This window comes from Tachyglossus aculeatus, chromosome 22 (genome assembly GCF_015852505.1).
Source record: "Tachyglossus aculeatus isolate mTacAcu1 chromosome 22, mTacAcu1.pri, whole genome shotgun sequence".
In the NCBI taxonomy this organism is placed as follows: Eukaryota; Metazoa; Chordata; class Mammalia; order Monotremata; family Tachyglossidae; genus Tachyglossus; species Tachyglossus aculeatus.
Genome location: NC_052087.1, coordinates 49428601 through 49455468, shown reverse-complemented (window position 1 = coordinate 49455468; position 26868 = coordinate 49428601). Strand labels below are relative to the sequence as shown.

General features: G+C 48.3%; 1 protein-coding gene across 4 annotated transcripts; it reads right to left on the bottom strand.

The window, feature by feature from the left end:
* Window positions 1-511: 511 nt before the first annotated feature.
* On the bottom strand, window positions 512-22024 carry LOC119943277 (RNA-binding protein 4B). Of its 4 annotated transcripts, none has more exons than XM_038764095.1 (4): window positions 21936-22024; window positions 10114-10536; window positions 3433-4123; window positions 512-1072 (listed from the first exon to the last, which is right to left on the bottom strand). In XM_038764095.1, exons 2-3 carry the CDS (start codon window positions 10523-10525, stop codon window positions 3441-3443), a joined length of 1095 nt encoding a protein of 364 aa, XP_038620023.1. In that variant the 5' UTR covers window positions 10526-10536; window positions 21936-22024; the 3' UTR covers window positions 512-1072; window positions 3433-3440. The 4 variants fall into 4 exon arrangements, with proteins under 4 accessions (XP_038620023.1, XP_038620022.1, XP_038620024.1 ...); XM_038764094.1 differs by lacking the exon at window positions 21936-22024 and adding an exon at window positions 17514-17608; XM_038764096.1 differs by lacking the exon at window positions 21936-22024 and adding an exon at window positions 17514-17608 and having other exon boundaries at window positions 4045-4123.
* Between the last annotated feature and the right edge of the window lie 4844 nt (window positions 22025-26868).

Below are 26868 nucleotides of genomic sequence, written 5' to 3'. Positions count from 1 at the left end.
TGGCTGAGCCTGGGCTTTGTTTCCAGGGGATTTTTAGGGGCGGAAGGGAGGGATCTCTTAGGGGCTCCCTGCCCAGCGAAATTCCCCAACCATCCAGCTTCTCTGAGTAAGACAGCACCTTCCCAACCGCAATCCAGATAGGGCCCTTGTAGCACAGAGCACTTTCATTTTCAGGTGAAGCCATCTGTCGCGGGCCTAATTTAAGAGCCTGTGACAGGCCAAGCTACTGTTAGTGACAAAGGTCTCGGTGTCTCCTAGACCTACTCCTTCCAGCTCCATGACAGACACCCGCCCCTTCCCTTCCCGTTCTCCAAGCTATTACCTACCTCAGTACCATCCCAGTCTTCCACATCACAAATACATTCCTGGTCTTCACCTCAGCCTCCCCTTCCTGACATCCTTAGTCTTCTTCGGTTCCCCCAGGAAGGAGCCGGAACCGTATCCTGGCATAGAAGTTGGTGAGCAGGAAGCCTCAAACGTTGAAGTAACAACAGTACATAGAACTGGAGGATACTTGAGGGTTAGAAACGTTTATTTGTCAAAAAGAGTGTGTGTGGGGGGGGGAGGTCATAACAAGGCTAAATTTCAGCCTAGGCTGGAACACGATCACAGGTCAAATGTAAAAAAACAAAAACAAAAAAACAAAAGGAAAAAAAAGTCCTAGAAGATTAATGGCAATGTTATAGTCCAAAGCCAAAGGAGGAGGGGGTGAAAGAAACCGGGCTACTTGCCACTTGAGAATCATAGTTAAGGGGAAGGAGATGCTGTTGATTCCTAACAGAAGTCAGAGGAATCCCAAAGTCCTCAGGACAGGGGAGGCCACAGTCCCTGCCACGGCAGAGCAACTCGGGGCAGAGGAAAGACAATGAAAGAAGAAAAACAGTGGAAAGCTACTGTCGGGAGGGGGGTGGGGGGGATGGGAATACTTAAATAAGAAAGAACACAGCTGGTCACAAACTCCTTCATTTACTGAAACATGAAGCAACGGGCACATCCTGGGAAAGGGGACTGTGCGGGATGAGTTCTCACGTTCGACCACAGCCCAAGGGTTTTCAGCCTGCAAATATCCTACCTGGAAGAGAGCACAACACAACAGGTTTAAACGGTGCCAAGAGGGCAGATGGTTTCTGGGCACAAAGGCCCTGGTTCGGTCCTGTTTGTCAAGGGAAACAAAATGAAAACAAAACAAAATAATAATAATAAAAAAACCAAGTCAGTCTGAACCAGATCTCTATTCTAGGTCATTCCACAGCGATGCGGACCATCAGGAAATCTACTGGGAAGGGGAAAAAAAAAATATAACACCTCTCTCACTCTCTCTTGGCCATTGCTTTGCCAGGCAAATGGTTCTCTCTGAAAGCAGGCCGCAAACCCTGTCAGGAAGAAGGAACCCTATGAAGTAGACAAGTTCCATCATGCGGTGCAGACTAAATTCCTGGGCCTAGGAAAAGCCTGGAATGCCGGGGTCTTTATTCTAAGTGAACTCTGTGGCCCTAACTTTCCTGACTGTCGTTTAGTTCCAAGTTACTGCATTTCGAGGAATTAGCAAACACATTTGGGTTGACGAGGAGAGGTTTAACTGCATTCCTCCAGTACCTACGAGCCAGAAGATCCCTGATTTAGAGCCTACGGTTCCCATGAATGCCCTTTACATTCATTTTGCAGTTATTCCCAGGTCAAAACAGGAAGTCTTTGGCTAAAGAAGTCCAGTTATCCATGACCAAAATAATGATTAAAAAAAAAATACACCATGTACCTCTTCAATTCAAAACGTAGGGTCTTCCTCTATTCCCAGGGCTTCAAAGGAAGAGCTGTTCTTTAATCCAGCTATACCAGGGCAGGATCCTGATTTTCCATCCCCACTGGAGGAATGCATGGCTAACAACCTCCGGTGATGTCAGCCCCTCCCCAGAAAATAGCATCACCCCAGGGTTTCTTAGTGCATCTGAGTTTCTTCCCGGAATGCAAGCTTCTTTAAAAAGCCATTCCTTCAGCCAGTGTCACTAACCAAGAGGCTTTAAAAGACCCTAAGAACCCTATCACCAGCACCACCACCGGGTGATGATCTGCAGGGAAAAAAGTGCACACGCAAGCACGCACAAGCACACAAAGCAATGGGTACGTGAAAGTGGGGTCTCAGGAGCCCAGTATCCCCTTTGTCCCATATCTAGGGGGTGGGGGGGCAAGAAAACCCACTCCAGACTCCACCCTGGGCACATAAAAAACTGTTTCCCTTCCCTTGCTGCCACAGGAGCAAGCTTCTTCTTTCCCTCCTCTCCCCCTCTTCTGTCAAAATCAATCAGTGGTACCTAAGCCCTTTCTGTGTGCAGAGCACTGTCCTAAGTACTTGGGAGAGTTCTAACTTGGGAGCACTGGAAGTCAAACAGCAAATCCCTCCATTCTCTGGGAGTTTCACTCTACGCGTTGTGCAATTCCGGATGGATAAGCCATGGCCAAAGGGAAAGACTAGAAAGTGACATCGTGCTATTTTTCCTCTCACCCCACGCGGCAATTAATAGATCTGTGGGTATTTTTCTTGCCAACCCATTCCTTCGAGGAACGACATTTAGGAGGCTGAGGCATTTTGGGGGGAGCCGAATAGCGGGGAGGAGGGGGAGTTGGAGGCGAATATCGGTGGGGCCAGACTCAGGAGGGACCCTCACTGACGGCGATCACCGGTGGGATTTCGGGCGCTACTCAGAATCTGCTCCTCCCTCAACGTCTTCAACGATTACGAGAATGTAGCCGCCTCGGGCTCTGAGCGACAGTCACCCGGGTGCAGGGGGGACATGGTACGCCGCTAACATAACCAGGCATTCGAGGTTTCGGTGAAAGGTACAACCCGAATGGGACAGTGGCACCAGAAAGGTACAACCCGAATGGGACAGTGGCACCAGAGCGTGCAACTTCAGGCAGTTATTGTGGGGAGGTGACACTGGGGTGGGCGGGGGGCGGTCTGGCTTTGCACCGAAAAGCCGAAGGAGCCAGGGGTTTTCTCTGGCAGCCAAAGGGACGAGATAAAGGAATGGAGTTTCTCTGTATGTCAAAAGCTCCTAATCTAACAGCGAGCTGTCCTTAGGGGCCTATGGAGCCTTGAAGACACAGTTAAAAGGCTCTTCGCCCTCCTCTCCCCGGCTGTCGTTAGCCGACCCGGACCAGCCGGGGTGACCTCTCAAATCCAACTGGGGAATCCGGGGGGGCAGGTCTCTCCCCCCAACTCAGAAAAGGTGATGCTTCCAGGGGAGGGAGGGGGGAGAAATCAGCCCCTACGGGGCAGGACGGCCCTCCCCCGCCTAAAACCACCTAAGCCGACGATCTCCACCCTGAGCCCTGCCCCAGCGGCGGCTCCCCCCGCCTCCCCCGGGCCCGGGGCCCCGGTCCCCTTCACCTGGACTAGAGCCAACCTCTCGGCCAAACCCTCCCCGCTCTCACCTCGAGCTTTAAAAGGCCGAGTACCGCGCCCGGTCCGCGTACTGCTCCCGCTCGTAGCGGGCCACGTCGTACAACGAGCTCCGCGCGGCCGCCGAAGCCTGGGACAGCTCGCTCTCGGGCCCGTAACCGTAGCCCGCTCCAACCGTGGGGACCGCGGCTGCGGCGCGACGCAGGGGACTCCGGTCCCGCCCGTAATAGGAAGAAGAGGCCGCAGTGGCGGCAGTGGCAGCGGCGGCGGCTACCGCGGCCGTGGCGGCGGCGGCTCCCGAGGTCGGTAACAGGTGTCTATCGTAGGGGTCGACCGAGGTGGACGTGAGGTGGCTGGTCATGGCTGTGTTCTGAACTTGCGGCAGCTGGGACATGGTCTGCTCTGCGTAGTTGTACGCGGAGGCCGCCGCCGCCGCCGCCACCGCCTCATAGGACCGGACACGGTAGCGCTTATAGTAGTCGAGCGCTCCGTACGCGTCGCTGTAATACACTGACTCCCCGTAGCCCACGGTGTAGGGCGTGCGCACCGCTCCGTACTGCTCATTATACTGCTCGGTAAAGTCCGCCACGCGGCCCACACGATCTACCGGACACTCTTTGGACCAGTGCCCCTCTTTCCCGCACCGATAGCAGCCGCTCTGGTCTCCCATCCCGGGCGCGGTCCGAAGCCGGCTGGTGGACAACTGCACGTGCATTCGTTTGCCTTGAAGAAACAGACGCGAGAAGGGTTGCTATAACTCAGTCACGGCCCCCGTCCCCTCCCCCCGCCCCGCCCTTCATCGCCAGGGAATTGGGGGGTCCGGGAGAGGGGGGCCCGCGTGCTCATGCGCTCTCGAGCCCCCTGGGCCTCCTCTTCACTCCTTCACCTCCTCTCGCCTCTCAATCGGGGTGAGGAAAAAGGGGGAGCAAGTTTAAGCCCCGTGAGAGCTGGAGGATTAGAATCCGCACGCCGGGACTTCCTCCTTCCCCAAGAGGGGCCGGATTCCCGCATTCTTCCCCACGTTAGCCGGGGGCTCTTATCCTTTCCTTCCCCTTTCTCAAAGTCGCTGGAAAGAAAAGAAGCGTCCGCTTTGGGCCGCAGGGGGTGTTTCCAAAAAAGTCCGCCACCGAGGCTCCAAATCACCCGGCTGAATGGGCCCTGGTTACAAGAGATTTGGAAAGTAGCTGCTTGGTGGGCACGGCTAAGGCCGGAGCCTGTATTCTTCAAAAATGGCAAAAATGGCTCAGTGGAAAGAGCACGGGCTTGGGAATCAGAAGTCATGGGTTCGAATCCCAGCTTCGCCGCTTGCCAGCTGGGTGACCTTGGGCAAGCCACTTAACTTCTCCGTGCCTGTTACCTCATCTGTAAAATGGGGATTAAGACTGTGAGCCCGACGAGGGACAACCCGATCACCTTGTATCCCCCAAGCGCTTAGAACAGTGCTTTGCACATAGTAAGCGCTTAGCAGATACCATCATCACCATTATTATTATTAGTAGTATTTGTAGTAGTAATGGCATTCACTATGCACCCACTGAAGGCAAGGCACTGTACACTAAGTGCCCGCAATATACGGCCTTTCCATTCTGCGCTAGAAACCCCAAGGCCGATAATTTCCCCCAGTCACTTTTTGCCACCTGGCCCCGTAAAACTCTAACAGAATAGAAAAGAAATTGCACTTGGCTCCTCCACTCCTGTCTGCTTCCCTCAGCAAGCATCCTGGGAATGACAGGACCCGCTCTCCTATACCAAGCACCTATGTCCCGCCGGGCGGGAAATCCGAGACCTGGGCGAGGAGGAAAGCCCAATACCCGAAGACAGGTGATGGTGGAGGATCTGGGATAGAGAGAACCTGAAAGAAAACCAATTTCTTGGGGCTAGGCAATGATCCGTGCCACGAGGCACCTTCGCACTTCTCCCCGCTGTGTGACTTGGGAAAGAAACCCGAATCGTTGCTGGGGGATAATATACGCATCCACCGATTCAAAATGCAGCATTTACCTGGCGGTCTCCGGACGTCCAAACAAACACGCCACGGCCATACTTTCTGGAAAATGACCAGCCTGGGGCACCACGACCCAGAGAAACGGACCTCCTTCGGGGGTATCCAGGCCGCTCACTGGCAATCCGGGAAAGGGGTACTCTCCAAGGGAAGGGGATCCCACACAGGGTAGGACTTTAGAGATTGAGTCGAGGCTTTCTCTCACAGCCCAAAGCCAACCGACAGGCAGCAGGGGTAAACTGGGGAGCCCCGGTGGGACTGGTGATGGCGGGGTGGGGGGGAGAGATGGGGACACGTCCCTCAGGGTAGATCAAACAGAGCCTTCCCCCCGCGGGACCGGCCAGTTGCTCCCTCTTGAACGGACTTCGTGGCGGATGGAGCTAGGTGACAGGAGGCCCCAGGCGTCACCGTCCTGTTAGAAACAGCCCTGATTCAAAACGGCGGCCAGGAACAGCGCCGGGCACTGGCACTGACCCTGACGAGGGAATGGATTAAAGGAAAAAGGATCACTGGAGGAGAACCCATTCAAAACGTCAAAAGACATTTTGGCAATTGAGTCACATCCTTTTTGTCCACCCGTACCCTTTTCAGTGTCACTGTAAAATGGCCAACCAACTTTGCGACTGTAAGCTCGTTGTGGGCAGGGAATGTTCTACTGTACTTTCCCCGGCGCTCAGTACAGTGCACCGAACACAGTAAGCACCCAATAAATATGGCCGAATGAACGACTCACAGGCACTTGGGCTCCCCTGACCTCCACCCCCCGACTCTCACCCGAGATTCTCAAAGGGGACACCAATGGTGACGGGGCCCTACGGCTCCCCAGTCCTAGCAGGAGAATTTCATTATTTAATGGTTGGTAAAAGGTTTCTCCCAGCATTCCCGTTTGAGGTTCAAAAGGAGCATCCAAGATGATTTGAGATTAGAAACCATTACAGACCCTAGGCAAAGGGACTTTGAAAATCTCCAGGGCCCAGAGGTTCAGACCAGGTGATTACGACAAACTAGTGTCTCATTTTGGTGCAAGATCAGCGACACTTAAAACTCTAACCTTCTGCCTTTTCTGTCCCTGCTTTTTCTTTACAAAGAGAAAAGGTTACAGGGGGGAGAAGGGGTGCGGTTTAAAGAGCCAAATAGCAAAATCCATCCTTTTTTGCAGTGGTTATGATGTAATAAGGCAAAAGCACAAATGAAAAATAAATGAAAAGATAATCTGTTTTCCTGCATCTAAAAGTTTTTAAAGGTGGTGAAGCTTCCTTCTGTTTTTCCATCTTAAAGGAATGAGTGGAGTTTTTCACCATAATTCCTTAAGGCTGACAGATGAAGAGTCAGCTTTTCTAGGGAATCTCTGGAGATCAAGATCCGAAACATGAATGAAATGAAAGACTCCCCTCCATGTGGAGAAACCTAAAAATCGTCAGATTTTTCTCAGGCCTTCGAGTTTCTGAAGGGAATCTTGGCTACCACCATTTTCCAGAAAACCGGCCCAAGGAAGAGATTTTTCTTTCTGGCACTGGACTAGAAAGAGGGCATCGCTGCAGTCATTGGAGAGAAAAGACAATTTCCAATTTCAGAGAAGGGGCCTGGAATCACAAAGGGCTGGGTACAAGAGTAAGCAAGTAGAATCCAGGTTTAAATCAGGTAAAGGGTGAGGAAGAAATGGGCATTTATCCTCATGGTCACTTGAACCTCTGGGGCAGGGGGGCTTCTCTGGTTGCATCTTCTTCAGGAGTTCCCCCACATCGACTTTTCTGTGCATGTGTGGTTTTAAGAGTTCTTCCAAGGCTGACAAACTGGGTTTGCGTGAATGCCAGCAGACCAAATTGCCACATACTGTTTCCAACGGGGCAGACGGGGGAGGAGAGAGGCAGCAGTGGAAACTGGGTGCGACAGCCCTTGAGCACAGATCAATGCTCCATCCTGTCTCCTTTGGAAGTCAGCACTGCGGCCACACTGCAGCATCCAAAGAAGGTTGGGATTTGATTCCAAATCTCCTCGCCTTCTACATTCAACTGCTATTTCACCACTTTTTTTTTTTGCTTAGTGGTATTTGTTATGCGTTTGCTGTGTGCCCGGCACTGTACTAAGCACTGGGGTAGATATGAGGTTGGACGAGGTCCGTGACCCACAAGGGGCTCGCGTTCTTAAGCCCCATTTTACAGATGAGGTAACTTGAGGCACAGAGGAGTTAGGTAACTTGCCCAAGGTCACACAGCAGACAAGTGGCAGAGTCGGGATTAGAACCCAGGTCTTTCTGATTCCCGGGTCCGTGACCTATCCACTAGGCCACGCTGAGCATTTAAGAACTTATTATCCCCAAAGCACTGACGTGCACATCTTTATACTCTATTGCTTCCTTCTACCTGTAAATTATGTCAACAAAATTACTTTCCCTGCTAGACTGCAAACCCTGGGAGGGCAGGGTTCATGTCATCTAATCCTACTGTAGTAATAATAATTAACGGTATTCATTAAGCATTTACTAGGTGCAAAGCGCTGGGATAGATACAAAGTAATCAGGTTGGACACAGTCCCTGTCCCACATGGGGCTCACAGTCTTAATCCCCATTTTACAGATGAAGTAACTGAGGCACAGAAAAGTTAAGTGACTCGCCCAAGGTCACACAGCAGACAAGTGGCGGAGCGGGGATTAGAATCCACGTCCTGACCCCCAAGCCCGTGCTCTTGCCGCTAGGCCCTGCCGCTTCCCTACTGTAACTGTACAGTTTGTTGGCCTGTAACAATAATAATAATAATGATGGCATTTATTAAACGCTTACTATGTGCAAAGCACTGTTCTAAGCGCTGGGGGAGGTTACAAGGTGATCAGGTTGTCCCAAGGCGGGGCTCACGGTCTTAATCCCCGTTTTACAGATGAGGGAACTGAGGCCCAGAGAGGTGAAGTGACTTGCCCAAAGTCACACAGCTGACAATTGGCGGAGTCGGGATTTGAACCCCTGACCTCTGACTCCAAAGCCCGGGCTCTTTCCACTGAGCCACGCCGTTTCTCGTGTACAGTGCCTTACATCCAGTAGGTGCTCAATAAATACTAAGAGTGGCATTTGTTAAGCGCTCGCTGTGTGCTAAGCACCAAACTAAGCACTGGTTTAGCTACAGATTGGACAGTCTCTGTCCCACATGGGGCTAGTAGTTGAACTAAAAGGGAGAACGGGGATCGATTCCTCATTCTACGGATGAGGAAACTGAGGTACTGAGAAGTGACGAGCCCAACGTCACAGAGCGGGCAAGTGGTGGAGGAGGGATTGGAACTCAGGTCCTCTGACTTCGCAGGCCCGTGATCTTTTCACTAGGCCTCGCTGCTTCTCTATTGATTTGATTGATGATTCCCTCCTCCCCTGGATCAGGGAGGGAGGAACTCCATCAGCTCTTCCCGAGGGGAGGAAGCTGCACGAGGCATCCAAACCGCGTGCCTGGAGTCATTGGGTGCACAGGATCCAACGCTGCCTTCTGCCCCAAATCCCCTTAGGATAAAGCACATTTCAGCTTCTACCCAGCCTTGAGAGATCACCCATGCACAGAAACGTAGGGTCAGAAGACAGCCAAGGTCGAAGCCTAATGAAGTACCCCAAGTCAAAAGGAAAAAAGGTTTAAATTTAGCCCGCGGGACTTGGCAGAACCCGACTGGCATGGGAGACATAAACTGAAATTTTCTCTTTACCCTGGCCGACGGCTGTACGAAGGCCCGTGCCCGTAAGTTTCACACTGGAGACGTGAAGCTAGACATGAATGAGTCCACAGAAGACGATGCCGATAATACATCTACCTCCGCTCACTCCCAGGTCACTTTGAAACTCCTAAATAACAGCCCCGGACCAGTGAATCAATCACTCCGGAAGGCCCGAGCACAAGCTTGGCCCCGGCTTGTGGTTCCCAGACCCGCTCTTTCAGGAAACCCTCCCCTCCCACTGCAAGAAGTGACATGGAGCATGGCTGAGTTTCAGGTTGGGTTTGAAAGCCCCCCCAACTCCCGAGGCTTGGCTTGAGCTGAGCTCCAGATTGGGGGCCCGTGAAGAGCTCGTTCATTCAAGCAGTCTGAAGGGACCCGGGCATCTGTTTTCCCCACCAACTGTATCTTCCAACTCACCTTTCATCATTCACAGGGCCTCAACCAAACAAAACAGCAAGGAGCAAAGTGCAGGTGGGACTGATGGAGGCAACGGGCCCCGGCAAACCTAAAGACCTGGCAGCAAAGCCTAGACTCATTAAGCCTCACCTATCCTGCCTGCCATCAGCCAATGGAATGAAGAGTTGTAGGGTCTGGGAGGTTTGGGGGTGTGTGGGAGGAAATTAACCCACCTCATTAGGCTTTCCTGATCACCTGAAAACTAATGTCCCATCATTAGAGGAAATAGGGGAGTTCAGACACTGAACATCATCTTCCCTACCCACCGGGGGAAACGGTCTTCTGGGGAAGGCTGAACTTGCTGTGAACTGGACAAATCAAATGGGGCAAGCATTTTAGGGAGGCCCAAAGTTTTGGTCACTGAGAGACTTTGTACCAGAAAATCAGAAGGACCTGAAGTAAGTTGGGGGGAGGCCCCCAGATGGTCAAGGAAACATATTTTTCCAGCCTAAAACTATCACCTCCCATCCCCTCCGCACAAGACTTCTAGCCTTAACGTGGAGGATGCCCCTCCAACATATTAGAACTAGCCCCCTCAACACATTCCAGCCACCCGGGCCAGTTCACCTTGAAACTCTGTGTTGTCCAGCCCCCGGATGGCCTCCACGGCATCCTCCGCCCGCTCCATGTGCACGAAGGCGTAATCCTTCACGATGTCGCACTCGATGACGGGGCCGTACTCCTCAAACTTGGCCCGCAGCTCCATGTTGGTGCAGGTGGGGCTGATGTTGCCCACGTGCAGCTTGGTGGAGGCCTTGCTCTTGTTCTTGCTGGCCTCCACGTTGATGTTGACCCCGTGGAGCTTGTAGTGGTGCAGGTTGCGGATGGCGTCCTCGGCGGCCGTCTTGTCCTCGATGTGCACGAAGCCATAGTTCTTAATGATGTCGCACTCCAGCACCTTCCCGTACTGCTCGAACAGGGAGCGGATCTCCTGCTCCGTCGCCTCTCGGGGCAGGTTGCCGATGAACAGCTTCACCATCTCGACTCGGCCTGGAGAGAGAAACAGAGGTTTCTACCATCCATTCAATCGTATTTATTGAGCGCTTACTGTGTACAGAGCACCGGACTGAGCGCTTGGGAAGTGGCAATACATACCATATAAATAGTCCCTACCCAAGAACGGGCTCACGGTCAAGAACAGAAGTCCTGACCTCTCTATGCCCAAGCCCAAGATGGGTCCATCCACCACCCTCCCACTTTTGGGCTTTCCACCCTCGTGGCCGTTCAGTCCCGCTTTTCCTGGGACATCCCCCTTCGATCCCGCAGCGGGTGAGGAGGAATCCTGGGCAGTGTCCTTGGTAGGGAGAGACGAAGGGAGCCCGCCTCCCCTCCCTCATTCATTCAGTCGTATTTACTGAGCACTATGTGCAGAGCACTGTACTAAGCGCTTACACTCCCAGGCCTCTTGGGGAGGGCAGAACCAGAGGACCTGGAACCGTCCTTGCAGATGCAAAGGAGTAGGCTCGGAGGTGGGACCTTTGGGAAGCTTCCTGAAGCCCCGTCATTGAAAGCAAGGTGTCCTCTCCCCTAGGGACGGACAAACAGAGGTATGGGCCGGCCCCGTCTGGTCCTCAGAATCGTCGAATTGTTGCTCTAGGGGTCACTGGATTCACTCCCCTGCATCTTCTGTCTTGTCCCATATAGATGACAAGATATATATATATATATATAAATACCCAAGTTTTTTTCTCTGGAAAGAGAAATGACCCCCAAGAAGGAGAAGCAGCATGGCTCAGTTGGAAGAGCACAGGCTTTGGAGTCAGAGGTCAGGGCTTCAAATCCCGGCTCCGCCAACTGTCAGCTGTGTAACTTTGAGCAAGTCACTTTACTTCTCCGTGCCTCAGTTACCTCATCTGTAAAATGGGGATTAAAACTGTGAGCCCCCCGTGGGACTTGATCACCTTGTAACCTCCCCAGGGCTTAGAACAGTGCTTTGCACATAGTAAGCATTTAACAAATACCATCATCATTATTATTATAATGGAAAGTCAAACTGTTGCTCTAGGGGTTACTGGATCCATTTCCCTGCACCCTCTATCTTGTCCCATATGGATGACAAGACATACATATATAATAAAAACATACATATTAATGTATGTGTGTGTGTGTATATATATATATAAACAAATACCTAAGTTTTTTTTCTGGGAAGAGAAATGACCCGATGGAAAGTCGAACTGTGGCTCTAGGGGTCATTGGATCCATTCCCCTGCACCCTCTGTCTTGTCCCACACAGATAACAAGATGTACATATATAATATATGCATATTAATGTGTTATATATATGTGTACACACACAAACACACACACACATATATTTAAACAAATACCTAAGGTTTTTTTTCTGGGAAGAGAAATGATCCCTGATGGAAAGTCAAACTGTGGCTCTAGGGGTCATTGGATCTATTCCCCTGCACCCCCTGCCTTGTCCCGCACAGATAACAAGACGTACATATATAATATATACATACATATTAATGTGTGCATATATATGTACGTGTACACACACACACACACTCTTAAACAAATACCCAAGTTTTTTTTTTCTGGGAAGAGAAATGACCCCTGATGGAAAGTCGGACTCTGGCTCTAGGAGGGTCATTGGATCTATTCCCCTGCACCCTCTGTCTTGTCCTGCACAGATAACAAGACGTACATTCATTCATTCATTCAATCGTATTTATTGAGCGCTTACTGTGTGCAGAGCACTGTATTAAGCGCTTGGGAAGTACAAGTTGGCAACATTATAGAGACGGTCCCTACCCAACAGCAGGCTCACAGTCTAGAAGGGAGAGACAGACAACAAAACAAAACATATTAACAAAATAAAATAAATAGAATAGTAAATATGGACAAGTAAAATAGAGTAATAAATATGTACAAACATATATACAGGTGCTGTGAGTAGTACCTAGGCCATGCTCACTGAGAGGACACCCGGAAGGATCCTTAAACTCCATCCGCACCTCGGCCTGGTCCCAGGGACCCATATATAATATATACATACATATTAATGTGTGTATGTATGCGCATGTGTGTACATATATATATATATGTATATATATATATATGTATATATATGTGTGTGTATATATATATGTATGTATGTATACACACACACACACACACTCTTAAACAAATACCTAAGTTTTTTTTTTCTGGGACAAGAAATGACCCCAGATGCAAAGTCGAACTGTGTGGCTCTAGGGGTCATTGGGTAGAGAAGCAGCATGGCTCAGTGGAAAGAGCCTGGGCTTTGGAGTCAGAGGCCATGGGTTCAAATCCTGGCTCCGCCGATTGCCAGCTGTGTGACTTTGGGCAAGCCACTTCACTTCTCTGTGCCTCAGTTCCCTCATCTGTAAAATGGGGATGTAGACTGTGAGCCCCATGTGGGACAACCTGATCACCTTGTAACCTCCCAGCGCTTAGAACAGTGCCTTGCATTCATTCATTAAATGAATGAATTTATTAAATTAATTCGCTCAATAAATACGATTGATGATTCATTCAATCGTATTTATTGAGAGCTTACTGTGTGCAGAGCACTGTACTAAGTGCTTGGGAAGTACAAGTTGGCAACATATAGAGACGGTCCCTACCCAACAGTGGGCTCACAGTCTAGCACATAGTCTTGCACATAGTAAGCGCTTAATAAATGCTATGATTATTATTATTACTGGATCCACTCCCCTGCACCCTCTGTCTCATCCCACATAGATGACAAGACATATATATATATACGCACATTACTGTAAAATGGGGACTGACGGAGAGCCCTCCGGGGGACCTCATCACGCCGTAGCCTTCCCGGCACTTAGAACAGTGCTTTGCACATAGTAAGTAATAAATAATATTTATTTATATTTATATTTTATATCTAAAATATTTATTTTACTTGTACATATTTATTCTATTTATTTTATTTTGTTAATGTTTTGTTTTGTTTTCTGTCTCCCCCTTCTAGACTGTGAGCCCGCTGTTAGGTAGGGACCGTCTCTATATGCTGTCAACTTGTACTTCCCAAGCGCTTAGTCCAGTGCTCTGCACAAAGTAAGCACTCAATAAATACGATTGAATGAATGAATGAAATAATAATGATGGCATTTATTAAGTGCTTACTATGTGCAAAGCACTGTTCTAAACGCTGAAGCACTGAGAGCTCACCTCCTCCAGGAGGCCTTCCCAGACTGAGCCCCCTCCTTCCTCTCCCCCTCCCCACAGCACCTGTAGATATGTTTGTACATGTTTATTACTCTATTTATTTTACTTGTACATATTTATTCTATTTATTTTATCTTGTTAATATGTTTCGTTTTGTTGTCTGTCTCCCCCTTCTAGACTGTGAGCCCGCTGTTGGGTAGGGACGGTCTCTAGATGCTGCCAGCTTGTACTTCCCAAGCGCTTAGTCCGGTGCTCTGCACGCAGTAATCGCTCAATAAATACGACTGACTGAATGAATGAATGTTGGGTAGGGACTGTCTCTATATGCTGCCAACTTGGACTTCCCAAGCACTTAGTCCGGTGCTCTGCACACAGTAAGCGCTCAATAAATGATTGAATGAATGAATGAATGTTGGGTAGGGACCGTCTCTATATGGTGCCAACTTAGACTTCCCAAGCGCTTAGGCCAGTGCTCTGCACAATCAATCAATCAATCGTATTTATTGAGTGCTTACTGTGTGCAGAGCACTGTACTAAGTGCTTGGGAAGTACAAGTTGGCAATATAGAGACGGTCCCTACCCAACAGTCGGCTCCCAGTCTAGAAGGGGGAGACAGAGAACAAAACCAAACATATTAACAAAATAAAATAAATAGAATAGATATGTACAAGTAAAATAGAGTAATAAATATGTACATATATACATATATACACAGTAAGCACTCAAATACGATTGAATGGATGTTGGGTAGGGACTGTCTCTATATGCTGCCAACTTGTACTTCCCAAGCGCTTAGTCCGGTGCTCTGCACACAGTAATCGCTCAATAAATACGATTGAATGAATGAATGTTGGGTTGGGACCATCTCTCTACGTTGCCAACTTGGACTTCCCAAGCGCTTAGTCCGGTGCTCTGCACACAGTAAGTACTCAATAAATATGAATGAATGAATGTTGGGTAGGGACCGTCTCTATGTGCTGCCAACTTGGACTTCCCAAGCGCTTAGTCCGGTGCTCTGCACACAGTAAGTACTCAATAAATATGAATGAATGAATGTTGGGTAGGGACCATCTCTAGATGTTGCCAACTTGGACTTCCCAAGTGCTTAGTACAGTGCTCTGCACACAGTAAGCGCTCAATAAATATGAATGAATGAATGTTGGGTAGGGACCGTCTCTATATGCTGCCAACTTGGACTTCCCAAGCGCTTAATACGGTGCTCTGCACACAGGAAGCGCTCAATAAATATGAATGAATGAATGTTGGGTAGGGACCATCTCTAGATGCTGCCAACCTGGACTTCCCAAGAGCTTAGTCCGGTGCTCTGCACACAGCAAGTGCTCAATAAATACGATTGAATGAATGAATGAATGTTGGGTAGGGACTGTCTCTAGATGCTGCCAACTTGTACTTCCCAAGTGCTTAGTACAGTGCTCTGCACACAGTAAGCGCTCAATAAATATGAATGAATGAATGAATGTTGGGTAAGGACCATCTCTAGATGTTGCCAACTTGGACTTCCCAAGCGCTTAGTCCGGTGCTCTGCACACAGTAAGTACTCAATAAATATGACTGAATGAATGTTGGGTAGGGACCGTCTCTATATGCTGCCAACTTGGACTTCCCAAGCGCTTAGTACGGTGCTCTGCACACTGGAAGCGCTCAATAGATATGAATGAATGAATGTTGGGTAGGGACCGTCTCTAGATGCTGCCAACTTGGACTTCCCAAGCGCTTAGTCCGGTGCTCTGCACACAGCAAGCGCTCAATAAATACGATTGAATGAATGAATGAATGTTGGGTAGCGACCGTCTCTAGATGCTGCCAACTTGGACTTCCCAAGCGCCTAGTACAGTACTCTGCACACAGTAAGCGCTCAATAAACATTTTACAGATGAGATAATAATAACAACTATAGTGGTATTTGTGCTCATGTATTTCCACAGTCTCACAAAAAAGCCTTTCCCTAATGATGCCAGGTGCTTCTAAGTAAGGAGAAAAGGGGCTCTGCCCCATTAAGGACTCCCAAGAGGCTGCTGGGGTTTGTACATATTTATTACTCTATTTATTTTACTTGTACATATCTATTCTATTTATTTTATTTTGTTAGTATGTTTGGTTTTGTTCTCTGTCTCCCCCTTTTAGACTGTGAGCCCACTGTTGGGTAGGGACTGTCTAACTTGGACTTCCCAAGCGCTTAGTCCGGTGCTCTGCACACAGTAAGCGCTCAATAAATACGATTGATTGATTGATTGAGTGAAATACACATGAGTGAATGTTGGGTAGGGACCGTCTCTAGATGCTGCCAACTTGGACTTCCCAAGCGCTTAGTCCAGTGCTCTGCACGCAGTAGGCGATCAATAAGTACGATTGAATGAATGAATCTCTAGATGCTGCCAACTTGGGCTTCCCAAGCGCTTAGTCCGGTGCTCTGCACACAGTAAGCGCTCAATAAATACGATTGATTGATTGATTGAAATAAACATGAGTGAATGTTGGGTAGGGACCGTCTATAGATGCTGCCAACTTGGACTTCCCAAGCGCTTAGTCCAGTGCTCTGCACGCAGTAAGCGCTCAGTAAATACGATTGAATGAATGAATCTCTAGATGCTGCCAACTTGGGCTTCCCAAGCGCTTAGTCCAGTGCTCTGCACACAGTAAGCGCTCAATAAATACGATTGATTGATTGAAATAAACATGAGTGAATGTTGGGTAGGGACCGTCTCTAGATGCTGCCAACTTGGACTTCCCAAGCGCTTAGTCCAGTGCTCTGCACGCAGTAAGCGCTCAGTAAATACGATTGAATGAATGAATCTCTAGATGCTGCCAACTTGGGCTTCCCAAGCGCTTAGTCCAGTGCTCGGCACACAGCAAGCGCTCAATAAGTACGACTGAATGAATGAATCTCTAGATGCTGCCAACTTGGGCTTCCCAAGCGCTTAGTCCAGGGCTCTGCACATAGCAAGCACGGGGAAGCAGCGTGGCTCAGTGGAAAGAGCCCGGGCTTTGGAGTCAGAGGTCATGGGTTCAAATCCCGGCTCCGCCACTTGCTGGCTGTGTGACTTTGGGCAAGTCACTTCACTTCTCTGGGCCTCAGTTCCCTCATCTGTAAAATGGGGATGAAGACTGTGAGCCCCCCGTGGGACAACCTGATCACCTTGTAACCTCCCCAGCGCTGAGAACAGTGCTTTGCACATAGTAAGCGCTTAATAAATGCCATTATTATTATTATTATAGCAAGCGCTCAGTAAGTACGACCGAATGAATGAATGTTGGGCAGGGACTGTCTCTTGCCAACTTTTACTACTCTACTTATTTATTTATTTTATTTGTACATATCTATTCTATTTATTTTATTTTGTCAGTATGTTTGGTTTTGTTCTCTGTCTCCCCCTCTTAGACTGTGAGCCCACTGTTGGGTGGGGACCGTCTCTATATGTTGCCACTTTGTACTTCCCAAGCGCTTAGCACAGTGCTCTGCACACAGTAAGCGCTCAATAAATACGATTGATTTGATTGATACTTCCCAAGCGCTCAGTACGGCGCTCTGCACGCAGTGAGCGCTCAATAAGTACGACTGAGGGAGTGAATGCATATCTATCTCAAATAAATACCTCAGTTTTTTGTGTTTTTTGTTTCTTTTTTCTGTGAAGGGACACGAGGCCCGACGGAGAGGCGGCGAGGAGGCCGCCCGGGCCCCGCGCTTTCTCCTCAACAAAGAGCAGCCCCGCCCCGCCCCCTCTCGCCTCAGGAGCCCCGCCTCCATCCCCCCCCCCCACCCCGGGGGAAGACGGGAAACCCCCTACCGTAGCCGTCGGTCAGTCGGTCGGTCTGTCGGTCGGTGGGTCGTTCGGTCTGTCGTTCTCCCTCCCCGGCCCCCTTCGCACCTCACGGGCGACGGCGACGGTTCCCTCGTCAGAGAGCTCTCCACAAAATGGCGCCCGCCGCCCGACCCTCCCGCGCGCGCGCCTCCCTCCCCGCGCGCCCGCGGCCACCGCGCCTGCGCCCGGCGCCGGCCAATCCCGCCGCCGGCCCGGCCGCTTCCCGCCCTCCCATTGGGCGGGGCCTCGCCGCCACCCAGCCAATCGCCGTTCGTCATTGCCATCGGGAGGGGAGGGGCGGGGGGCCACGCAGCCAATCGCCGTTGACCTTCAACATTCGGGAGGGGGGGGCACCCAGCCAATCGCCGTTGGTCTTTGCCATCGGGAGGGAGGGGCGGGGGGGGCCACGCAGCCAATCGCCGTTGAGCTTTGACCTTCGGGAGGGGGGGCGCCCAGCCAATCGCCGTTGGTCTTTGCCAACGGGAGGGAGGAGCGGGGGGGGGGGCACGCAGCCAATCGCCGTTGACCTTTAACCTTCCGGGGGGGGGCACCCAGCCAATCGCCGTTGGTTTTTGCCATCAGGAGGGAGGGGCGGGGGGGCCACGCAGCCAATCGCCGTTGGTCTTTATCATCGGGAGGGCGGGGCGGGGGGCCTCCAGCCAATCGCTGTTGGTCTTTGCCATAGGGAGGGCGGGGCGGGGGGCCACCCAGCCAATCGCCGTTGGTCTTTACCATAGGGAGGGAGGGGCGGGGGGGGGCATCCAGCCAATTGCCGTTGGTCTTTATAATCGGGAGGGTGGGGCGGGGGGACCTACCAGCCAATCGCCGTTGACCTTTACTATCGGGAGGGAGGGGCCGGGGTCACCCAGCCAATCGCCGTTGGTCTTTATCATCGGGAAGAAGGGGCGGTGAGGGGGGGAACCACCCTGCCAATCGCCGTTGGTCTTTACCATCACGAGAGGGGGCACCCAGCCAATCGCCGTTGGTCTTTACCATAGGGAGGGAGGGGCGGGGGGACCACCCAGCCAATCGCCGTTGGTCTTTACTTTCGGGAGGGAGGGGCGGGGGGACCACCCAGCCAATTGCCGTTGGTCTTTATCATCGGGAGGGAGGGGCGAGGGGGCACCCAGCCAATCGCCGTTGGTCTTTACCATAGGGAGGTAGGGGTGGGGGGGAACCACCCAGCCAATCGCCGTTGGTCTTTATCATCGGGAGGGAGGGGCCGGGGGCCACCCAGCCAATCGCCGTTGGTCTTTATCATCGGGAGGAAGGGGCGGGGGGAGGGGAACCACCCAGCCAATCGCCGTTGGTCTTTATCATCGGGAGGGCGGGGCGGGGGGCCACTCAGCCAATCGCCGTTGGTCTTTACCATCCGGGGGGGGGGAGCTCGACTGAACCATTACCCTTTAGGGCGGGGGGAAATCTTAGGGCACATGGAGTGGGGGGTGAAAAAACCAATCCTTCCATCCTGACTGGGAGGACCCCAAAGATCAGGGGACTTTGGGGCTCTTTCCTGGGGAATGGGGGCAGCGAGATTCCATTGGAACTTCTGGGAAAGCGCGATTCCTAACGGCTTGTGACCTTGGGGGCCTTGAAAAGGGGACAAAGCCTTGGTTTCACTGTGTCCTCTGGTGGAGTGTCCAAAGGGGCAGGGGGAGGAGGGGAAGGAAGGGAAAATTAATAATAATAATAGTGATCATCATCAATCGTATTTACTGAGCGCTTACTATGTGCAGAGCACTGTACTAAGCGCTTGGGAAGTACAAATTGGCAACATAGAGAGACCGTCCCTACCCAAATGATGGGATTTATTAAGCAGAGAAGCAGCATGGCTCAGTGGAAAGAGCCCGGGCTTTGGAGTCAGAGGTCATGGGTTCGAATCCCGCCTCCACCACATGTCTGCTGTGTGACCTTGGGCGAGTCACTTAACTTCTCTGAGCCTCAGTTCCCTCATCTGTAAAATGGGGATTAAGACTGTGAGCCCCAAGTGGGACAACTTGATCACCTTGTATCCCCCCAGCGCTTAGAACAGTGCTCTGCACATAGTAAGCGCTTAACAAATGCCATCATTATTATTATTGTTATTAAGCACTTACTATGTACAAAGGACTGTTCTAAGCGCTGGGGAAGTTTCAAGGTGATCAGGTTGTCCCACTGGGGGTTCACAGTCTTAATCCCCATTTTGCAGATGCGGTCACTGAGGCCCAGAGAAGTGAAGTGACTTGCCCAAAGTCACACAGCTGACACTTGGTGGAGCCGGGATTTGAACCCATGACCTCTGACTCCAAAGCCCCGGCTCTTTCCACTAAGCCACGCTGCTTCAGGGGGAGGAGGAAAGGGGGGATGGAGGAGCAGCAGAGGGAAAGGGAGTGGAGGAGTAAAAGAAGGTTGAGCCATTGCCCAGCCCAGAGAAGTGAAGTGGCTTGCCCAAAGTCACACAGCTGACAATTGGAAGAGCCAGGATTTGAACCCATGACCGCCGACTCCCAAGCCCGGGCTCTTTCCACTGAATCACGCTGCTTCTCTTTTAGACTGTGAGCCCGCTGTTGGGTAGGGACCGTCTCTATATGTTGCCAACTTGGACTTCCCAAGCGCTTAGTCCAGTGATGATGATGATGACGATGATGGCCTTTATTAAGCGCTTACTATGTGCAAAGCACTGTTCTAAGCGCTGGGGAGGTTACAAGGTGATCAGGTTGTCCCACATGGGGCTCACAGCCTTAATCCCCATTTTACAGATGAGGGAACTGAGGCACAGAGAAGTTAAGTGACTTGCCCAAAGTCACACAGCTGACGAGTGGCGGAGCCGGGATTTGAACCCCTGACCTCTGACTCCAAAGCCTGGGCTCTTTCCACTGAGCCACGCTGCTTCTCTATGCACACAGTAAGCGCTCAATAAATATGATTGAATGAATGAATGAATGTTGCCAACTTGGACTTCCCAAGCGCTTAGTCCAGTGCTCTGCACGCAGTAAGCGCTCAATAAATACGATTGAATGAATGAATAAATGTTGCCAACTTGGACTTCCCAAGCGCTTAGTCCGGTGCTCGGCACACAGTAAGCGCTCAATAAATACGATTGAATGAATGAATAAATGTTGCCAACTTGGGCTTCCCAAGCGCTTAGTCCAGAGCTCTGCACACAGTAAGCGCTCAATAAATACGATTGAATGAATGAATAAATGTTGCCAACTTGGACTTCCCAAGCGCTTAGTCCAGTGCTCGGCACACAGTAAGCGCTCAATAAATACGATTGAATGAATGAATAAATGTTGCCAACTTGGACTTCCCAAGTGCTTAGTCCAGTGCTTGGCACACACTAAGCATTCAATAAACACGATTGAATGAATGAATAAATGTTGCCAACTTGGACTTCCCAAGCGCTTAGTCCAGTGCTCTGCACACAGTAAGCGCTCAATAAATACGATTGAATGAATGAATCAATGTTGCCAACTTGGACTTCCCAAGCGCTTAGTCCAGTGCTCTGCGCACAGTAAGCGCTCAATAAATATGATTGAATGAATGAATAATGTTGCCAACTTGGACTTCCCAAGTGCTTAGTCCAGTGCTCGGCACACACTAAGCGCTCAATAAACACGATTGAATGAATGAATAAATGTTGCCAACTTGGACTTCCCAAGCGCTTAGTCCAGTGCTCTGCACACAGTAAGCGCTCAATAAATACGATTGAATGAATGAATAAATGTTGCCAACTTGTACTTCCCAAGCGCTTAGTCCGGTGCTCTGCACACAGTAAGCGCTCAATAAATACGATTGAATGAATGAATAAATGTTGCCAACTTGGACTTCCCAAGCGCTTAGTCCGGTGCTCTGCACACAGTAAGCGCTCAATAAATACGATTGAATGAATGAATAAATGTTGCCAACTTGGACTTCCCAAGCGCTTAGTCCGGTGCTCTGCACACAGTAAGCGCTCAATAAATACGATTGAATGAATGAGTAAATGTCGCCAACTTGGACTTCCCAAGTGCTTAGTCCGGTGCTCTGCACACAGTAAGCGCTCAATAAATACGATTGAATGAATCATCATCATCATCAATCGTATTTATTGAGCGCTTACTGTGTGCAGAGCACTGGACTAAGCGCTTGGGAAGTCCAAGTTGGCAACATATAGAGACAGTCCCTACCCAACAGTGGGCTCCCAGTCTAAAAGAATGAATATATACGTATTGAATGAATATATAACGTACGTGCTGCGGGGATGGGAGGACGAATGAAGGAGCAAGTAAGAGCGGCGCCAAAGGGAGTGGGAGGAGAGCTCTCCCGAGCGCTTAGTCCAGTGCTCTGCGCGCAGTAAGCGCTCAATAAGTACGATTGAATGATTGAGTCGGTATTCTCGGAGAGGACGAGGGAAGACCGAAGAGGGGAAGGGAGTCTAAGACTCACCTGGAAGGAGCCCAGCATGGAGGAGGCAGCTGGGTGGCTTGAGGACTCTCTCCGGTGGTGGTGGTGGTGGTGGTGGTGGTGGTGGTGGTGATGGGGAGGAGTAAGTGTGTTGTGTGTTGTGGTCTACACTGCCCCCTGAGCAGGGGGTGGGCACAATGGGCCATTGTTTCAACCTCATAAAGAGGGTTGGGTGGGTGGGGGGGCCTGGAAATCAGGTAAACCCTAATCCAGTTGGCCTCCTTTGGATCACAATGCCTCACCCCCTTGGTAATAATAATAATTACTATAATAATAATTATATTATAAAATATATATCAATATAATATTCTATAATATATAACATCATATATAATATATTGTCCTATAATATATTATTCTATATTATAATATTATATAATATTATAATATAATATCATATAACATATACAAAATATAATATAACATATTATATGTATCATATAATAATATAATAACAACACTATAAAATATTATATTATAATATGTATAATATAATTTATCATTATATGTATTATATGATAAGATAATATAATAATAATAATTTAATAAGTAATTCAAGCGCTTAGTACAATGCTCTGCACACAGTAAGCACTTGAATTACTTATTAAATTATTATATCATATTATTATACAATAATATATTATATTGCATACATTATACAGTATTATATTATAATATTTTTAATATTATGATTATATTACATTATTCTATAATACACATAATAATATGTTATATTATATATTGCATATATCATATAATATTATATTATAACATCATATAACATTATATAATATGATAATATTTCATACAATAATATATTATACATGATATAATATATTATCATATAATACGATATTATATAATATCGCAATATAATATTACATAACACATACAATATAATATATTTTCATATGTATTATATAATAATATAATATAATAATAATATTATAATGTAATATATTATTATAGGTATTATATAATAATATAATATAATAATAATAATTTAATAAGTAATTCACACGCTTAGTACAGTGCTCTGCACACAGTAAGCGCTCAATAAATATGATTGATGATGATGATGAATAATAATGTTGGTATTTGTTAAGCGCTTACAATGTGCCAAGCACTGTTCCAAGCGCTGGGGAAGATACAAGCTGATCAGGTTGTCCCACGAGGGGCTCACAGTCTTCATCCGCATTTTACAGATAAGGGTACTGAGGCCCAGAGAATAATAATAATAATAATAATAGTAGTGGTATTTGTTAAGCGCTTACTATGTGCCAAGCACTGTTCCAAGCGCTGGGGAAGATACAAGCTGATCAGGTTGTCCCATGAGGGGCTCATAGTCTTCATCCGCATTTTACAGATGAGGGTACTGAGGCCCAGAGAATAATAATAATAATGGCATTTATTAAGTGCTTACATGTGCCAAGCACTGTTCCAAGCGCTGGGGAAGATACAAGCTGATCAGGTTGTCCCACAAGGGGCTCACAGTCTTCATCCCCATTTTACAGATGAGGGAACTGAGGCCCAGAGAATAAAAATAATAATAATAATAATAATGGCATTTATTAAGCACTTACTATGTGCCAAGCACTGTTCCAAGTGCTGGGGAAGATACAAGGTAATCAGGTTGTCCCACGAGGGGCTCACAGTCTTCATCCCCATTTTACAGATGAGGGAACTGAGGCCCAGAGAATAATAATAATAATAATAATAATGATGGCATTTGTTAAGCGCTTACTATGTGCCAAGCACTGGTCTAAGCGCTGGGGTAGATACAAGGTAATTATGTTGGCCCACGGGGGGCTCATTCTCTGGGCCTCAGTTCCCTCATCTGTAAAATGGGGATGAAGACTGTGAGCCCCTCATGGGACAACCTGATCACCTTGTATCTTCCCCAGTGCTTGGAACAGTGCTTGGCACGTAGTAAGTGCTTAATAAATGTCATTATTATTATTATTATTATTATTATTATTATTATTATTATTATCATTATTATTCTCTGGGCCTTAGTTCCCCCATCTGTAAAATGGGGATGAAGACTGTGAACCCCTGTGGGACAACCTGATCACCTTGTATCTACCCCAGTGCTTAGACCAGTGCTTGGCACATAGTAAGCACTTAACAAATGCCATTATTATTATTATTATTATTATTATTATTATTAATATTAAAGAGTGACCAAAAGATGGAGAGCAGAGTGGAGAAGCAACAGGTTTGGATAAGCTACCCCTGGATGGGTGAGCAGTTTGAAGAGTTGTCATTCATTCGATCATATTTATTGAGCACCTACTGTGTGCAGAGCAGCGTGGCTCAGTGGAAAGAGCCCGGGCTCTGGAGTCGGAGGTCATGGGTTCAAATCCCGACTCCACCACTTGTCAGCTGTGTGACTCTGGGCAAGTCACTTCACTTCTCTGTGCCTCAGTGACCTCATCTGTAAAATGGGGATGAAGACTGTGAGCCCCCCGTAGGACAACCTGATCACCTTGTAACCTCCCCAGTGCTTAGAACAGTGCTTGGCACATAGTAAGCGCTGAATAAATGCCATTATTATTATTAGTATTATTATTAATACTCCCCCTTCCCATCCCCCCCCCTTACCTCCTTCCCCTCCCCACAGCACCTGTATAGGTGTATATATGTTTGTACGTATTTATTACTCTATATTTATTTATTTGATTTGTACATATTATTCTATTTATTTTATTTTGTTAATATCAATCAATCAATCGTATTTATTGAGCGCTTACAGTGTGCAGAGCACTGTGCTAAGCGCTTGGGAAGTACAAGTTGGCAACATATAGACACAGTCCCTACCCAACAGTGGGCTCACAGTCTAAAAGGGGGAGACACAGAACAAAACCAAACATACTAACAAAATAAAATAAATAGAATAGATATGTACAAGTAAAATAAATAGAGTAATAAATATGTACAAACATATATACATATATGTTTTGTTCTGTTGTCTGTCTCCCCCGTCTAGACTGTGAGCCCGCTGTTGGGTAGGGGCCGTCTCTAGGTGTTGCCAACTTGGACTTCCCAAGCACTTAGTCCAGTGCTCTGCACACAGTAAACGCTCAATAAATGCGATTGAATGAATGAATTAATTAATTCATTAATAAGTGCTTGAACAATGGAATAGCAGCAGATTGTTCCCTTCGGGGGCTCAAAGCACCAGATCCTCAGGCCTTAAGTTCTTTCCTAGAAAGTCTCGGGGCCTGCCACTCTTGTCCTCCTGCCCGGCACCGCGAGAGCACTGTACTTACCTCCTTCCCTTCCCCACAGCACCTGTATATATGTATATATGTTTGTACATATTTGTTACTCTATTTATTTATTTATTTATTTTACTTGTACATATCTATTCTATTTATTTTACTTTGTTAGTATGTTTGGTTTTGTTCTCTGCCTCCCCCTTGTAGACTGTGAGCCCACTGTTGGGTAGGGACTGTCTCTATATGTTGCCAATTTGTACTTCCCAAGCACTTAGTACAGTGCTCTGCACATAGTAAGCGCTCAATAAATACGATTGATTGATTGATTGATTGATTGAAAGGTGGGTGGAAGCTGGGACGGTTATAATAATAATAATGATGGCATTTATTAAGCACTTACTATGGGCAAAGCACTGCTCTATAAGAGTTGGACCTTCCCCTGCAGCCGCGAGGAGCTGAGGAGACCGAGGACCTTCCCGCCGAAGTGGAAACAAAAGGGGGTTATTTTGGCTGTTGCCATTCATTCATTCATTCATTCAATCATATTTATTGAGCGCTTACTGTGTGCAGAGCGCTGGACTAAGCGCTTGGGAAGTACAAATTGACAACATATAGAGATGGTCCCTATCCAACAATTTTCATTCATTCAATCATATTTCTTGAGCACTTACTGTGTGCGGAGCGCTGGACTAAGCGCTTGGGAAGTACAAATCGGCAACATATAGAGACGGTCCCTACCCAACAACTTTCATTCATTCAATCGTATTTCTTGAGCGCTTACTGTGTGCGGAGCACTGGACTAAGCGCTTGGGAAGTACAAGTTGGCAACAGATAGAGACGGTCCCTACCCAACAGCGGGCTCACAGTCTAGAAGGGGGAGACAAACAAAACAAAACATATTAACCAAATAAAAGAAACAGAATAAATATGTACAAATAGAATAAATAGAGTAATAAACACGTACAAACATATATACATATATACAGGTGCTGTGATGTGGGATGAGGGAACAGATTTGCAGATGAGGGAACTGAGGCCCAGAGAAGTGAAGTGACCTGCCCAAAGTCACACAGCTGACAACTGTATATATGTATATATGTTTGTACATATTTATTACTCTATTTATTTATTTATTTTACTTGTACATATCCATTCTATTTATTTTATTTTGTCAATATGTTTGGTTTTGTTCTCTGTCTCCCCCTTCTAGACTGTGAGCCCACTGTTGGGTAGGGACTGTCTCTACATGTTGCCAACTTGTACTTCCCAAGCGCTTAGTACAGTGCTCTGCACACAGTAAGCGCTCAATAAATGCGATTGATTGATTGATTAACTGGAGGAGCTGGGGCCCGAATCCACGACCTCTGACTCCAAAGCCCAGGCTCTTTCCACTGAGCCATGCTGCTTCTTTCCAAGCGCGTAGTACGGCGCTCTGCACACAGTGAGCACTCAGTAAATGCCATTTTGAAGAAGCAGCGTGGCTCAGTGGAAAGAGCCTGCACTTTGGAGTCAGAGGTCATGGGTTCAAATCCCAGCTCCGCCAATTATCAGCTGTGGGACTTTGGGCAAGTCGCTTCTCTGGGCCTCAGTTCCCTCAGCTGTCAAATGGGGATGAAGACTGTGAGCCTGTGGGACAACCTGATTCATTCATTCATTCATTCACTCAATCGTATTTATTGAGCACTTACTGTGTG

What these genes read in the sequence shown, in the direction of transcription:
- LOC119943277 (XM_038764095.1), bottom strand. Translation starts at nt 10,525, where the DNA reads ATGGTGAAGCTGTTCATCGGCAACCTGCCCCGAGAGGCGACGGAGCAG. An exon ending in GGACAACACAGAGTTTCAAG is followed by an intron (nt 4,124 to 10,113) that starts GTGAACTGGCCC and finishes TGTTTCTTCAAG; the next exon opens with GCAAACGAATGCACGTGCAG.